At 49.4% G+C, this 15,821-nt stretch overlaps 1 protein-coding gene across 1 annotated transcript in view; it reads right to left on the bottom strand.

The window, feature by feature from the left end:
- The window catches only part of ANTXR1 (ANTXR cell adhesion molecule 1), an 89,251-nt gene extending 75,988 nt beyond the window's left edge, over positions 1-13,263 (bottom strand). Inside the window, 4 exon segments of the mRNA XM_050334419.1 lie at positions 905-986; positions 3,382-3,453; positions 4,065-4,136; positions 12,759-13,263. Of these exon segments, the coding sequence (XP_050190376.1) occupies positions 905-986; positions 3,382-3,453; positions 4,065-4,136; positions 12,759-12,910 (378 nt within the window). The 5' untranslated portion in view covers positions 12,911-13,263.
- Between the last annotated feature and the right edge of the window lie 2,558 nt (positions 13,264-15,821).

Here is a 15,821-nt window from a genome sequence, read left to right as displayed (position 1 = left end):
TTAGTAATAAATCAATAATAACACTTTGTGGGCAGAAAGAAGGGGAAGATGGCAGTGGGGCCTTGCAGTTCACACATGAGCTCTGCTCTCAGACATCTGAACCCTTCCCAGAACAGGGCTCTTGCCTGTGGCTTTGACTGTGCTACTTCAAGGTCTTATCAAAGCACAACTCAGTCAAATCAGCCCTAAGGCCAGCACTAACCTTGTCTCCCACCATTCTGCTCTCTGAAAATCCCATTCACCTTCCTCCCTGAGAAACATCCCAGGCCCAATAATAAATATTCCCCAGCACCTCCAGATCAGCTACTCCAGTTGCAAACAAACCCAAGGCTCTGCCAGGTCTCCTGAATTTCTGTTGTGTGCTCACATTTCAATGTGAACAATGACAGTTCAGCATTTTCAACAGGCAGACTGTTCAAAGTCCTCCCAAATATATCTGTGGGTCAGAAGTGGAGGCAGTGCAGGAGTTCAGGTTTAGAAAGCTTGTAAAATATATTAAAAAATCTATCCAGAAGGAGGTCAGAGCAGGCAGTAATGTCTGCACAGCACTATTTGGCCACCAGTGAGAACAGGTTGGAGGCATGGCCTCAGCCCCATCCCCAACTCTAACAGGGCTATCACAGGCAGGATTGACAGCTTCCCACCCTTCAGGAACACGTGGGATTGCAATGCCAAAGCTTTCTGCCTTGTCCTAAGCTGCAAAGGCAGCTCCTCCATGAAAGCTGAAGGCAGGAATAAAGACAGCTGGTAGAGTTTGCATCTCCTGTGTCCCACTCCAGCACCAACCACTGTACCACCAAGTGTCCCACGCACCCACCAGCAAGTTCTTAGCCAGATTCCCCTGTTCCCATTTCCTGAGGGGCAGCAGACCCAGTTTGAGGCCCCCCAGCCTGCTCTCAGTTACCCTTTCGAATCCCTCGTGCATGTACGTGTCACCACCCGGCAGCACCTTCTGCAGCTCCTCCAGGCCCTGGCGAATCTGCTCCCTGGAAGGAAGGCAGACACTGTCAGAGCCAAGATCCAGTCCCTGGGGAGCTGATAGCCAGGTGAAGACATGCATGGCAGAGCCAAATACAGAGAGGGGGGAGGGAAGGAGTTAACCCAGTGTTTACATAGGACCAAGGCTGGGTAAATACCTCTCCAAGGATGTGGGAAACAGGGTAGTTGTGCTCCCAGTGTTCCCACAGCCTGGGGAAAGCATCACCAAAGCAGCATCTCCTCAATATCCATACATTTCATACATTCCTTCCTCAATAAATGCTCCCTGGTCAAACTCAGCAGCTGCCTCACCTGGCTCACCTTCCTCCCTGTGTTTGCTGACTTGACTAAACAAACAGAGTCAAACATTTGGTTTATTTGGACGTCACACCTTCAGCTGCTGTTCAAACTGACTTGAAGATTGAAGCCTTTCCCAAAGGCTCATTGTGATTCAGGGGATCTGTTTTAATTCCTTTCAGGAATCCCAGGCACAGTGAGATCATGTGCTGTTCCCCTGAGTGGCAGGCACCAAACTCTGGGAGCCAAGCACGGGCCAGAAGTCTTTAACACAGATAAAACCCTGCAGTGTGTGGGGTGTATCTGAGCAAACTCCACAGTCTTCATGGGAAAGGGGTGAAGTCACTGCAGGCAGGACCACAGGGACGTGCCAGAAGTCGGTTTTGTCCCTGCATCTTTTAACTGCTTCAGAAACCCCAGTTTGTGTGATCCCAGCTCCCTGGTGAGGCTGATTGCAGCAGGGCAGTAACACTGGTCAGTCAGCACAGCAGTGACTCCCTCAGGGAGAATAAAAAACACTGTCTGCTTTTGCAACAGAAGCTGAATTGTCAAACTGCCAAGAGCTCATCCTGTGCCTGTGATTCCCAAACCAGTTAGACACGAGTTGGACTCTGCCATAGGTGTCTAGTGGCAGATATTTCCTCCTCTCAGCTACCCATGCACACACCAAGCCAAAGCTGAATGTGAAAATGGAGCATTTCCTGTGATCACCGTTTTTCAAAGGTGAACACTGACATTTTAGAATACACACCACAGGTCAGTCCAGCCCCAGCAGAGGCACAGAGCTTTTCCAAAAAGGGATGCTCAGCACCCTCAGTCTTCACATTCAGAGGCTGATACACCACACAGAGGGGCAGACAAGGCAGGGGAGGTTTTCCCACTGCTCCACCTTCCCCATTTAGAAAGGCCAGTGGGAACTAAAGGACCAACACCTTGTTTGTCTGTCCCCCACTAAAAACCAGCAGCTCTGCTGTCAGCTGGCTTTCAGACTTATATACCATACCAATATCCTGTTCCCAGTCAACATTTCTAGGGCAGTTGGATAAATATGGAATACATTTCCACATGGGAAACACTTCAGTCTCCCAGTTCAGAGCCTTAGCAGATGAGGTGTGTCTGCAGTGGGGTGTGTTCTTGGGGTGGGACACAGCAAGGGGCAGGGAACAGGCTTTCCACTGGCACCCAGTTAAATCAGGTTTATTCTCTTTGTCCTTATTGCTGCAGTGAGTGGCAAGGAAGGGCTGCTTAGGCTGGCTGGGGTTAATGGCATTTTCAAGGCTGGAGTGTGTGTGGACTGCTCTGTAGGAAGGCAGCCAGTTTCCTCCCCGGTCCTCCACAGGAGCTGCTCTGGTATGTGATTCCAGACATCCAATATGTAAAACACATGCTGACTTATACAGCCTACACATGTGCTACATATATTTCTGCTCCACGTGGCAATGAAGTTAACAGAGGAAGCGAGAGCGATTTAAGGACCTCGTCCAACTCCCCTTGAAGTCAGAGCAAAATAAAAAAAAAAATCCATCCCACAGGTTTTACTGGGATTAACTTGGGGATCTACAAAGGGGTGACAGGAACACGCTTCAGAAACATGGCAATCAAACTGCCACTGCCAAGAAATGCAGCCCCTTGCAATCCATCCCAAACACTGTTTGTCTGTAATATCCCTTCAGGTCTCTGAGGAAATCGCATTCCCCTCCACCTCCAGAGTGTGGGAGTCACCTCTGGCTTTCAGGTCTGTTTTTATGGGAAGGGAGTTTCACCTATTTGTTTGCAGAAGAAACTCCCAAAGGATGTTTCAGGGGCAACAAGCCTCTTGTTCTCTGACAAAAGCCCGAATCTCTGTGGAATGCAGCTCCCTCAACGAAACCAATCTGAGCTAAAACCCCAATAGCTGACAGAAAAGACATTTAAAAGTTAAATTTAAGAAGCCAACCTCAGCCTTGAGAGCCCTCAATGCATTCTAGGATATGAAAATGGGCAGGTGGTTCAAACAATCAAATTGAGAAGCACAAAGGTCTCACAGCTCCGCTCACAGTGGACTGGGAATCGCTGAGCAAGGAAGGTGAAGGGACACAAAAGGTGCACCTTTAAACTTCTTCTTACCTGTCTTCTGTTAACCTCATTAGAATCGTCCCTCTGGTTGAAAAAACAATGAAGGACATCCTCAGCTGAGGGCTGGGGGAGAGAAGAGAAGTCCAATTATTTGTGGGTCCAGAGGTTCCTGTGGGTGCAACCCCAAGCACACAGGACACCCTGCTCTCCCAGTTCTAACTCAACAGGGGCACAGATAGGAGGAGGCAGCACAAGGTGTTTTTCCTGGGCCTTCCCAGTCAAGGGGAATCCCTGTGAAGAGCCCTTGCATCACAGCCTTGGGATTGCTGGAGCAAGAAAGGCTTAAAACACATCCTGGAATCCTCACGGAGACCAGGGAAGGCTCAGTGTGTTGATCACAACACATCCTGTGTCCTGAGGGACTCATCCTGCAGTCTCAAGTCATCCAGAGCCTGAAAGCTCCAGCCACAGCCCCCTCCCTGCATGTCCCACGGGAGGATTCCTTCCCCACAGGAATAAGATTCGATCCAGGCAGGCAGGGCTAAAGGGAACAATCAGCTTACCTCCTCCTATTTCGCCAGAAATCTGGGGAGAAGCAGCCACTGGGATGATCTGAGGAAAGCATTAAAGACCCCCCCGCTCCTCCACCACAGCCCCCAGTGGAGAGCAGCTGAGCTGAACTGGGAGCCACCACTGGTCCCCTCTCCCCATCCCAGCCCTGCAGCAATTCTCACCTGATGAACTTGCGGGCCAAGTGCTCCACGAAGTGATAGATCTCGTTCCAGTGGTGCAGGACACTGCCTGACCTGGGGAAACAATGATTGCAGGTCAGGTTAGTTGGATTGCTGCTATTGCAGCTTTCCCAGCCCAGTGTCCTGTCACACCTTGCTGGGCCAAGCATTTACCTTTATTTTGTTTACCACTCACTGCCCATATTCTTCCTGTAAGGGGGAGATTAAACTGTAAATGACATTTCCTACTTGACTTTGAAAAGCAAGAATAATTCCCATTCCATACAAGTGTTTGAGGCCACCCCTGGCAATAACACATGGCAGTTAGGCTGGGCCTTAACACAGCCTTAACCAAACCAACCCTGTGTGAGTGAAGAGCTTCTCTCTGAAGTGTTTTAGATGAATTCCACCCACTCACTTCCAATCCACTACACAGAGCTTTCAGCTCAAGTGTATTCTGAGAATAACACAAAGTTGGAGGAACAGATTATTGAACTTCTCTTGTGCTTCCACTGTGCCAGAGACTATGAAAAGTAAAACACCTTAGTCCACGTCTCAGCTGTGCTGGTTAATTCTTTCACACCTCAGTTAAAGACAAAACAAACTAATTTTGCTCCTCAGGAGGATAAACCAGGATCTATAATGGGATTGGATTATTCTTCTTTATGTTGTAAGAACCAGGAAAAATTAGGTTAATCAGAATCTTTCAGCACTAAATGCCCCTTCTGGCATAAACACTTCCATGAACACTGGAATATTAATATTGGAAAAAAAAAATTCCTTCCTAGAGTTGGAAAATAAAAGTGTCATCACTTACTTAATTCATTGACTACAATTAGAAATATTTATAGGGGAAATAACCATTCCAGCCTTAACAGAAACCTCATTGATCTGCAGCCTGAGGAAGAAAAGATGATGGTTTTTCACTTCACAGGAAGAAAAGGCACCTGCCCTGCCCTGTCCTACCTCAGACCTGAGAGAGCAGATGCAGAGCCAGGAATGGGTTCATCAAAGAGGACTAAAATAGCAAAGGTCTTGATAAACTAATTAAACCACAGACAGTGGGAAAATTGCTGTCATAACAGATGAAGGGTGAGGTACATCAGGAGATGCTCTCAAACAAGGAACTTCCACTGCATCCAAACCACAAACTGATAGAGCAGAGAGAGACAAACAAATCCCAACCCCAGGAGCAAATTGCCCTGGGATCTATGGAATAACTCTGGGACCTTGAATACAACAGACACTCCAGTCCCAGCAGTGTCAAATAGCACAAATAATTTCCTGGAGCTGGCCTGGAAAATCAAGATTTATTGTCTTTATATGCTGAGGCATAAAAGAAAGACTTGTCTTCAAAGCAGTGGTCACATCAGTCCACAGGAGGCATGTGAAGCCAAGGCTTTGTTAACCACAAACACAGTCCTTATCTCAGTGAATTGTATCTTGTCTAGGCCAGGTAAAACAAAAAACAAGAAACAACCCTCAGTGAAGTTTCCTGAACGTCTCCTGAACCACCAGACATCTGAAGCTGGGACCCTTCCACAGGCAGCCCCTCCCCAACCTTCTCCATCCATCAGGTGAGACAGCTGTCTCATATGAAGGGAAAACACTGGAAGCTTCAAAGGCTGGGTTGTTTCCTCCTCTCTGAACAGAAGCTGATCATCCCCATTGCAGCCAGGCAGCTGGGAAGAGGATGCAGCCACAGAGCATCCAGGTCATCACAGCAACCCCTGACACTTCCCATGGCTCTGGAGTCGTGCATTTTGGAGAAGAGCCTTTGCCAGAATAAAGCTTCAAACCCAGACCTGAACCTCAGCTCAGTGATGTGCCAGTCAGGAAGGGGACAGCACGTCCTGGTGGAGTCTTTGCCTTTGCAGCTCCTGCTCTGCTGGTCTTGTTCCCTGGGCAGTTTTTGCAGGTGAGCAGTGCTTTTTAATTCTTCACACAAGTACAGCTTGAGCTGCTGCTGCACCTCCTTCCCTTCACCATCCTCACTCTGCTGCCCCACCAGCAGTCCCATCTTTATACCCTCTGAAACACAACTTTATTATTATTATTATTATTATTTTAATTAATTTTTTTTTCCATGAAACCTCCTCTGTGAGCACATGCAAGGAACAACCTGGACCTCAGGAGCAGCAGAATGTTAAACACCCACTTTAAGAAAACTTCTTACCACTGCAACAATCATAAACCCAAACCCTCCCAAGGCACTGAACTGGGGCAGCTGGAAGAGTCTGCAATCCCATTTATTCCTCAGCTCCACCAGAGCAAGCAGTAACAGGGTCCCAAAAGGAAGGCTCACCCTTCTGCTGATCACCCAGCAAAAGACACTTGTCACCTGTAAAGCCTCTCATGAGGGAGGTCAAGTAGGGAGGTCACTTGCCAAGGGTAGGACAAGTATTTCCAAAGCCAACTGGAAGATAAGAAATGCCAAATTTAAAATAGTTGTCTCTTCACACTCCCAAAAGAAACAAGGTGGTCAGTGAGCCAACATTTTACATGATTGATGCTATAAACTTGCAGCTTAGGAAAAGGCTCGTGCTGAGGAGGCCAAATTCTCTCCTGGAGAAGAGCCCAATAAATGGAAGTTAAGCCTAAGTAAACCATTCTCTTTAACAGGAGAGTGATACATTCTGTGGTCAACTGTGCTGGCATTTCATACATCTAAGCTGAACTCAAGTGTTGAGAGAGACTCTCCACAGGGCTCCATGGTCCCAGCCAGCAGAGCCACGCTCTGGTCAAAGCCTTGCCCTCCAGCAGGTGCTTTCCTCCTGCTCCCTGGGACCAGATGCACCAGAGCCCAAAGCTGCAGCAGCTCAAACCTCTTTGCAGTTTGTCTTTCATGCACTTTTTAGAATCCTTTTCTCCATCTCTGCCACTGCACCTCCTCAGAATTCCCCCGTGGGTTTGTTCAGTTCCCAAACCAGAAGAATCACAGAAACCACACACAAGCCAAGACCTCGCATGAGTTACGTGCTCTGCAGTTGACAATAGGACAGAAAGACACCTGGTTCAGAGGCTGATGTTGCCCAAGATCTCCTTAAACTTCTTTGGTTTTGGACCAACTCCAAGAAGTCTCGTGGCTCTCAGAGGTGGCAGGAGTTGTGCAGCATCCGCCCACTGAGCTCTTTAAAAACAACACAAGCGAGCCAAAAAGTGTCCTTTGTCTTCCCAAATAATTCAGGAGGAATTTTGAAAACCCTGCACAGCACAGAGACCTCGGAGAGGTGATGCAATTCTTTGAGGAAACACTGTTATCTTGTGCCACGCTTCACACGAGACAGCTCACCAGAGACACTGCCAAACTCTGGAGCTCACGGGGTCTTTAGAGATCCAGTTCAGAGCAGGACAAGCCTCTAAACCCAGTCACAGGCCAAGAACATTCTTCTCCTCCTGGCTGGTAGGGGATATACAAAAACCCAACTGATAAACAAGTAACCATGGACTTAATTTACATCAAGCAGCAGATGAAGTGCAGAGTGTGCAGGCACACACTTAATCCTGGCTGTCAGGGCACTCTTACTCATCCCTTTTACCAAGGAATTGTTACCTCAGATGCTCCACTGGGTAAAAAGCACATCCACAGGTCCTGACTGGCAAGGATTTCACACATGAACTCTGTTCATTCATCTGCCAGCCCTCAGCAGACTTAGGAGTTAATGACATTCCTTCAGGCAACAAGTAAAAAGGCACAAGAATGCACAGATTCCTCCACCCTGCCTTGCTGGCTCCCTCAGCCCTCATGGTAACACAGGGGAGAACCATCCTTCCACATTCTTGAGCCCTGCCATCCAAAAAACATGCATCCATGGCTCTGGATTCAGGGCTGGGATCCTGGTAAAACAACAAGGGAATCACTGACCGGGTCAGCGAAGATCAGAGATGGTTTTCAATCTACTGCTCAGACAGGCTGTGGACTCCCCATCCCTGGAAGTGTCCAAGGCCAGGTTGGACAGGGCTTGGAGCAACCTGGGCTGGTGGAAGGTGTCCCTGCCCACGGCAGGGGGTGGAATGAGATGAGCTTTAAAGTCCCTCCCAATTAAACCATTCCAAGATTCCATTCCTGCTCAATTCCACCATTCCCTCCTAAATGGAACATGTTTGCTCCAGGTGAGCAAGCACAACGTGCAGCAGCTCTGGGAGGTCCTGTGGTGGCTCTGCTGGAGGGTTCACATTTCCCAGGGCAAGGAGCAGCTCCTGGAGGTTGGGATCCCTGCCTGGTGTCTGCCTGCTTCCACCCCACCATGGCCCCTTTATCTTCCACTCTGAGTGCAAACCTGGACCTGGTGCCACTGAGATCGTGGTAACTGCAGCTGCTTGAGCTTCATTCAAAGAAACAACCACCAGCCTCTCTAGAGCAGCAGTTTCACTGCAATTCAACCCGTTAACAAATGGATCCCCTGCCTGGCTGGACAACCAAGGGATCACAGGGAACAGCTTGGATCACCTGCTCCATTTTGCCAGGGATCTCTTGGAGCCAAGCTTTCCTTCGCACTCTTACAGTTCCCTGTGGGGGTAAATTCCCCATTATTTGCACACCACAGGCAAGAGGACAGGAAATAATCCCTGTGACACACAGAGGTGACAGCAAAGGGTTACTGAGAAGAGACTCAGTTGTCATTCCTTCCTCCCTGCCTGCAAGTGAATTAATCTGGGAGCTGCCTCTACAGGTCCCAGCTGTGCTTGTGCAGGGTTTCCACACAACAGCACTGGGTACCACGTCAATCAGGGGGTGGACACGCTCACCGTTAATTAGTCACATGCAGGGTATTTTTAGAATAACTGGACAACATCAGCAAAAACAAATGTTTGTTCTTTTAGCAGCATCTCACTGCTTCCTCATTCCTCCTCCTTAATGAAGGGCCTGTGTCTTAGCTCACATCTGGCTGTAAATTCTTTGGCACCAACTCCTGCCCAGTCAATCCCTGAACCCCCTCAGCACCACAGTCACACAGCAGGACAGCCCTTCTTGGGCCAGCTCTCTCAGCATAACCCAGGTCCACCTTCCACAACACCGGGCTCATCTTGGCACCACCTGCACTTTGAGGTGTGACTTGATCCTGCATGGAACCTAAAGAGCAAATAGCACCCAACTGTACTCTAAATATCAAAGAGCACACAACTGTACTCTAAAGAGCAAACAGCTTGAGATTAAACTGAGAAAATAGCCACAGTTTGAGATTTTTGCAATCAAAGGACAAGAGAAATGGATTAATCCAGCCTTAGTTCATGTGATACAGTTCCTCCAGCTCAGAATTCTGAGTTAGGTGTTGGTGTGTGTAACAGGATTTTTGACCTGTGGAGTTTGTTGCATGTCAGGCAGTGGTTCTGGGGAGAGCTGGCAAACTGTGCTTTCCTGCAGAGCTGGAGCACTGCACCCACAGCAGCGTGACAGTTTCAGTTTTACTTGGCAAGGTGCTGGCCCAACCCAAACTGCCATTCTCAGGGGAGCCTGCATCACTCCTGGAACATGGAATCATGGAATCACAGACCGGTTTGGGTTGGAAGGACCTTAAAGCCCATCCAGTCCCACCCCCTGCCTTGGGCAGGGACACCTCCCACTTGACCCACCTCCAAGCCCTGTCCAACCTGGCCTTGGACACTTCCAGGGATGGGGCAGCCACAGCTTCTTTGGCCAACCTGTGCCAGGGCCTCCCCACCCTCACAGGGAAGAATTTCTTTCTAACATTTAATCTAAACCTGCCCTCTGACAGTTCAAAACCATTCCCTCTTGTCCTCTCACTCTCTGCCTGCATAGAAAGTCCCTCTCCCTCCTATTTACAAGCCCCCTTAGGCCCTGCAAGGGGCTCTCAGTTCTTCCTGGAGCCTCCTCTGCTCCAGGTGAGCCCCCCAGCTCTCCCAGCCTGGCTCCAGAGCAGAGGGGCTCCAGCCCTGGGAGCAGCTCCGTGGCCTCCTCTGAAGTTGCTCCAGCAGGTCCAAGTCTTCAGCACAGCTCTGGCAGCCTGAGGTCCAGAGCCACAGCACGAGAGGCCTCTGCTGCTGCCTCAGGCGTGTGAGAGCCCTGGGAGCCATCAAAGCACGCACAGAGATGAGGGTGTTGGACCCAGCCGGTGCCAGTGAGGGTTTTGTTCTGGTACTGGGCACGTTGAGGCTGTGCCCATCAGTTCTGGGTGGCTGAGTCCTAATTTTCTTCCCCTTCCCGGGGCAGCTCTGCTGCAGGTCCTGTCAGAGTGCCACGTGCAGGGGGTTGTGTCTCCAGCTGCCTGCAGGCACCTGGAGGAGAACAGGTTTGCCTTCAGGAGCTCACTCAGCAGCTTTGCAGGAGTCTGCTGAGGAGAACCTTGCAGGCAGCTGGTTCATCACTCCAGGAGAGCAGCCTGGGTTATGTGGTCACTCTTGAAGGGGCTTCACTAGGATTGAGAGCCAGTTGTGACCAGGGTTGGGTCCAGTGCAGAGCCTGGCACGTGTCCCACCAGCTGCTCCCACACAGGGCACTGGAGGGACTCGAGGAGTCACTAAATCCACCCAGGCACAGGGTCAGCACGGGGCTCCTGCACCAGTGGCTTCCAGCCTGTGTTTGTTGTTTTTGTGTCACTCCTTTGATCCCAGAAAGGAGGTTGTTTAATATTTTCATGGCTTACTTCCACCAGGGAAATTACATTTCAGGCTTAAGGGTCTAAATGTCTTCTGCTTCAGAGTCCTTTATCACTTTCAATAGTGTGTGATCATTTCTAGACCTATTTCAGAGAAAACCAGTGAGTCCTGAATCCTTTCTTATCACTTCATACTTTGCCTGAAGGCCTCTATAGGCATCACCTCTCCCTGCATTCAGCACTTCAGCAGAGTTTTGGAAAACATTCTCTAGATAAGCAGAAGGTAGAAAATCCAGGCTAAATAACACTCAGCTCTTTTGGAAATTCAGCTTGGCCTCTGAGAAATGAACTGTCTGTGGAAGGTGGAACCAGATGATCTTTGAGGACCCTTCCAACTCAAACCATTCCAGGAGTCTGTGCAAGTTCTGAAGACAAAGGATGTGGAATAACTGACCTCTCATGGGAGGTTGAACAACCAGGACTGTACTCCCCAACAGCTAAAACACCACAGCACTCCTCCAAATCCCACTGCACACCAAGGGAATTTTTACAGCAGATCTGGTGCATTTCTGCACCAGAAAAATCCAAGCAAACAGGAATCCTGCAGCTGTCAAAGCAGGGTTTCTGCTGGATACCTTGTGCCAAGGCTTGGATTTCCACCCAAGTCCATAATCCCTCGAGAGAGGCTACAAAGTCGTGATTTTAGTAAGGGGACAGCACAGGACTTGAATTAAGTGCCTGCTAAAGTTCCATTAGCTCAGAAGAATAACACAGCACATCCATCAGATTCCACAAAACCTTCAATACTGCTTCAACTCCCAAGGAAATGGAGTTTGCAAAAGCTCCCTGCAGTTCAAGTCATGCTCTGGGTTTGTTTGGGGTTTTTTTTCCATACAATAGAGATACTTGAACTAATAACTGAGCAGCCAGGGCACCAAAATGCATGACCCAGGCAGATCTTTCCAGTGAATTAAAGAAATAAATTAAAAAAATCGATCCCCTGGAGCATTGGGACAACTGGCACAGTGAAACAGCCAGTGTCTCTCAACCTTACATTTTACCCAGTATTTTGTAATAAAAGGTTATGTAATTCCAAGTCATTTATACTAAAGGAATGTGGGAGCTACTGCAGAGCACTCCAGAGGATCAGGCAGAAAGCTTCATCTGCGCTTTTGGCAACTTGCAGATACTTTCCTGTCTCTGAAATTTATGGTTAATAATGTCAATGCCATGGCTCTGGCAGGCAGTATTTCCAAACTTTTGGTTCAAGCTGACTATTCTTAATCCAGAAAATTAGGACAATCATTTTAGCTAGTTTGGTTTTTTTTATATTTTCTCTTCTTTTCTTTCTCTTTCTTTTTTTTTTTTTTTTTTGAATGAAGCTTTCCAAAGCTCAGCACAATTTCACATCGCTCTGTTCCCCGTCGGAAAAAAAAAAGAGGCGCACTTGGAGTGCCAAGGAGATGACACCGCCACAATTAGTGATGGAAAAGCGAGGCAGGAAGTTATCTCCAGCAGTTTACAGTCAAAATAGGCAGTTGGTTAACAGGAAACAAAGAAAGTGTGACTCAGCTGAGGAAATAAAGAAATTACATGAGGCACTGGAGCTGTTTTGTATCCCAACAGCCGAATTGAGCCCCTCTGGGGCAGTGACCCCTCTCAGAGCTGGTTTTTACCCCGATGCTGCTCTGGAAGGTACCTGGGGAACAGGAGCAGAGCTCCAGGTGCTTCCTCCACGTTCTCAGCCGTGGAGTTAATTCATGTCTGCAAGAATGACCCTGCAACCCCTGCTGTGGTGAGAGCTCGACCCTCACAGCTCACAGCTCACAGAGGGGACCAGGGCACTGCCCTCCTCCCAGCCACTGCTTTGGGACAGGACACAGCCAAGCCCCCCCATCAGCAGAACTGATGCTGGTGTGATTTACAGAGCACAGCGGGATTCACGCCCTGGACCTACCAAAGAAGTCACCACAACACAAACAAAGCGAGCAGTCGGGAGTCTCGCGGGTCCCCTGGGGACACGGTGACTTCTGCCGAGCCAAAACCCAAGGAAAACCTCCTCGGTATCAGTACAGGCTGTCCCAGCTCATGCCTGCAGAGAGATCTCTTTCTGAGCAAGAACAAAGCAGAGCTGACTTACTTGTCCAGGATGAAATACAAATCAAAGCCCCCGTAGCAGGCAGGACCCCCGTTCTCTCTCTTCCCGCCGTGTCCATCACAGGTGAGCGCAAAAATTGCCAGGAAGAGACACTTGAAGCCAAATCTCAAGATGCTTTGCTTTGCAATGGCCATTATATCCAGAGAGGAGGAGAAAAAGAAATCTCTTCTTCCGAGGCTCCCTTTATTTCCCAGGTTTCTCCACAAAAGCCATTCAACGACCCTTAAATGTATATCTGTAGGTTGTATTCCTTAAGGCTCCGCTTGCAACAGTTGTCCTCAGGAACTGCAAGGCTTTCCCCCTTGTTTCCCTTGCACTTCTGTTTCTTGGTTTCAGATTTCAAGATGCACAATACTGTATTTCACTTTTTTTTTTTTTTTTTTTTTTTCTTTTAAAGGGACTTGACCCTCAGTCTCCCTTGCAGCTCTCGGAAAGCAGCACCATTGTTTGGCAAGAGCAGGAGCAGCCTCCTCACAAATCCTGCTTTGTCACAGACTTCAGAAAATCCAGGGAGGGTTTGAGGCTTTCTTCCCCCCCCCCTCCCTCCTTAATTATCATTGTTATTATTACAGATGGTAAGTTCTACTTCTCAGCAAATAAAGCTCAGAGAATGCCACCTCGTGGTCAAAGCTCGGGCTGAGTGAGTCTGGTTTCCACCACAGCAGCTTCAGGTACGGACACAGACGTGGCTTGCTCACAGCAGGCACAGCCCTGTGCACGGAACCCCAGACTGGGTTGGGTTGGGAGAGACCTTAAAGGTCATCTTGTTCCACCCCCCTGCCATGGACACCTTCCCAGGTTGCTCCAAGCCCCATCCATCCTGGCCCTGGACACTTCCAGGGATCCAGGGGCAGCCACAGCTTCCCCTTTGTCCTACCATGCCCTTAGAGACATCTCTGTTTCCCCACAAAGGAAACATCTGAGTTTAGAAACCTTTAAAAACCTGGAGTAGCTTCACAGAAGTTAAAGCAACAAGCCATGCCAGGCTTCACCCCTTGTATTTTCTCAGTCCTGAGAAACACTCAGTAATGTCTGTGCTCATCATGGAATCATGGAATCATGGAATATCCTGAGTTACAAGGGACCCACGAGGATCACTGAGTCCAACTCCTGACCCTGCACAGACACCCCAACAACCCCACCCTGTCCCTGAGGGCATTGTCTGAACAACCCCTGAGCTCTGGCAGCCTTGGGGCTGTGACCAAACCTTGGGGAGCCTTTTCAGTGCCAACCACCCTCTGGGGGAAGAACCTTTCCCTGAGGTCCAACCTGAGCCTGCCCTGACACTGCTTGAGTGGTGGGGAGGTTTGGATGAAAAAGCCTCACAAGGACCAATTAATTCGATGCACTGAAGTTTTGCAGATGAATTTTCACCCTTGGACATCCTCACTTGTCAAGCCTTAAATGATGCTGTCACAGAAAGGCCCAGACTGGGATGTCTGATCTGCAGATTGTTTTCATCCTTCCTTGGTTGTTCTGGGTGCCCTGGTATGGGAGGTTCCTCCATCACTGTCCATCACAGTGATCTCTAGAAGCCCACTGATGTAAACCAAAACAACAGTTCCCCCCACCAGGAGCAGACCCCTGGCACTGGAGACTCCTATACAGTCGTGTCCCATCCCTGCCCATCCCAGGTACCACCTGGGCTATCCCAGTTACCCCCTGTCCCATTTCTCTCCCCCTCTACCAAATCCCTACCTCATCCCTGGTACCATCTCTCATATCCCAAACACCCTTTGCCCCCTCCCTGGTACCCCCTGCTCCATCTCTGCCTCATAACTGTGCCATCCCAGGTGCCCTCTGCCCCATTCAAGATGCCCCCTGCCCGGGTTCCATCCCTGCCCCATCCCTGCCCTGTTCCTGCCTTATTCCTGCCCCATCCCAGCTTCTTCCTGCCCCATCCCTTCCCATCCCTCTCTCCCACAGATGAGCCCCAGGATGGCCCAGGTGAGTCCCTGGGATGGCACCCCCCACCCTGGCACTGCTGGGCCCTGTGCCTCAGTTTCTCCACGTGCCCTTTGCTCCTGCAGATCCTGCTCAGCTGCCTTGGGAAAAAGGAAGGGAGCTACCAGGGGGCTCAGGGCTTTCCTTCCTGGGTGGAATGGCAGTTGTTCACTTTTGGAGGGCTGGGCTGAATCTGCCTCACTTTAATGAGACACAAGAGTTTTGCTGAGGATGAGTTACGAGGAAGACCCAAACTCCTCGCTCTAAGCAATTGTAAATCCCAAATTAAGAGGCTCCAATTGAGAAAGCGTGGAAAAAAAAAAAAAAAAAAAAAAGGAAAAATAACTGCCCTTTACTAAAAGATACATGTGTATTGGCAGAACAACGAAAGGACACAAATAAAACAACCAAACAACAATCCTATACCCCAAAATAATCCCTTTCAAAACAACAAAAAAAAAAGGTAAAGAGTTGAGTTTTCGCCCTTTGGCGCAATTCTAACCACAGTCAGCAGGAGGCACTGTTGGATCACGGGTGGTGCCACTGGGGGTGCCCCCGGGGGTGATGGAGGAGACGGGAGAGGGGAAAAAAAGAGAATAAAAAAGGTTATTCCCAACGGGAACTCACTGTCTGCAGCTGGACCGTGGGGCTTCCCCTCTCCTGTGATGTGCAAAAGAATCCCCGGCAAGAAAAAACCACGGGAACAGAGGAGGGAAAGGAGGTGACCTCCTTCCCGAATAGTCCATGGACCATGAAAATCCAAGCAGATCCCGGGCTGGGGCAGAAAACGGGGAGCAGCCAAACCGGAGCCAGGAGAAAACAAAACCTGCCAAGCAGCCAGGCTGAGGAAAAAGCAACCTCGGAGCTCCTGCCACCCAGACCTTGTCCCAGCTCAGGCAACGACGAAGACTCCCAGGGCCATCGATCTGGAATGTGGTCAATACTTTTCTGTTGATCAATCACCCAAGGCAGAACCAACGCACCCATTCAACCTCCCTCTTTCACAGCGGGCAGGGGGGAAGGGAAAATCCCTGCTTAGTTTGGCAGAACAAGCAAAACCACGACACCCTCGGGCATCCCAAATTCTGTAGGGAGGGAGAC

The sequence above is a fragment of the Myiozetetes cayanensis genome, unplaced genomic scaffold, assembly GCF_022539395.1.
Source record: "Myiozetetes cayanensis isolate MyiCay16 unplaced genomic scaffold, myiCay2020 scf53, whole genome shotgun sequence".
In the NCBI taxonomy this organism is placed as follows: domain Eukaryota; kingdom Metazoa; phylum Chordata; class Aves; order Passeriformes; family Tyrannidae; genus Myiozetetes; species Myiozetetes cayanensis.
The sequence above is the reverse complement of the archived record's forward strand: the minus strand, read 5'-3'. Positions and strand labels throughout refer to the sequence as shown.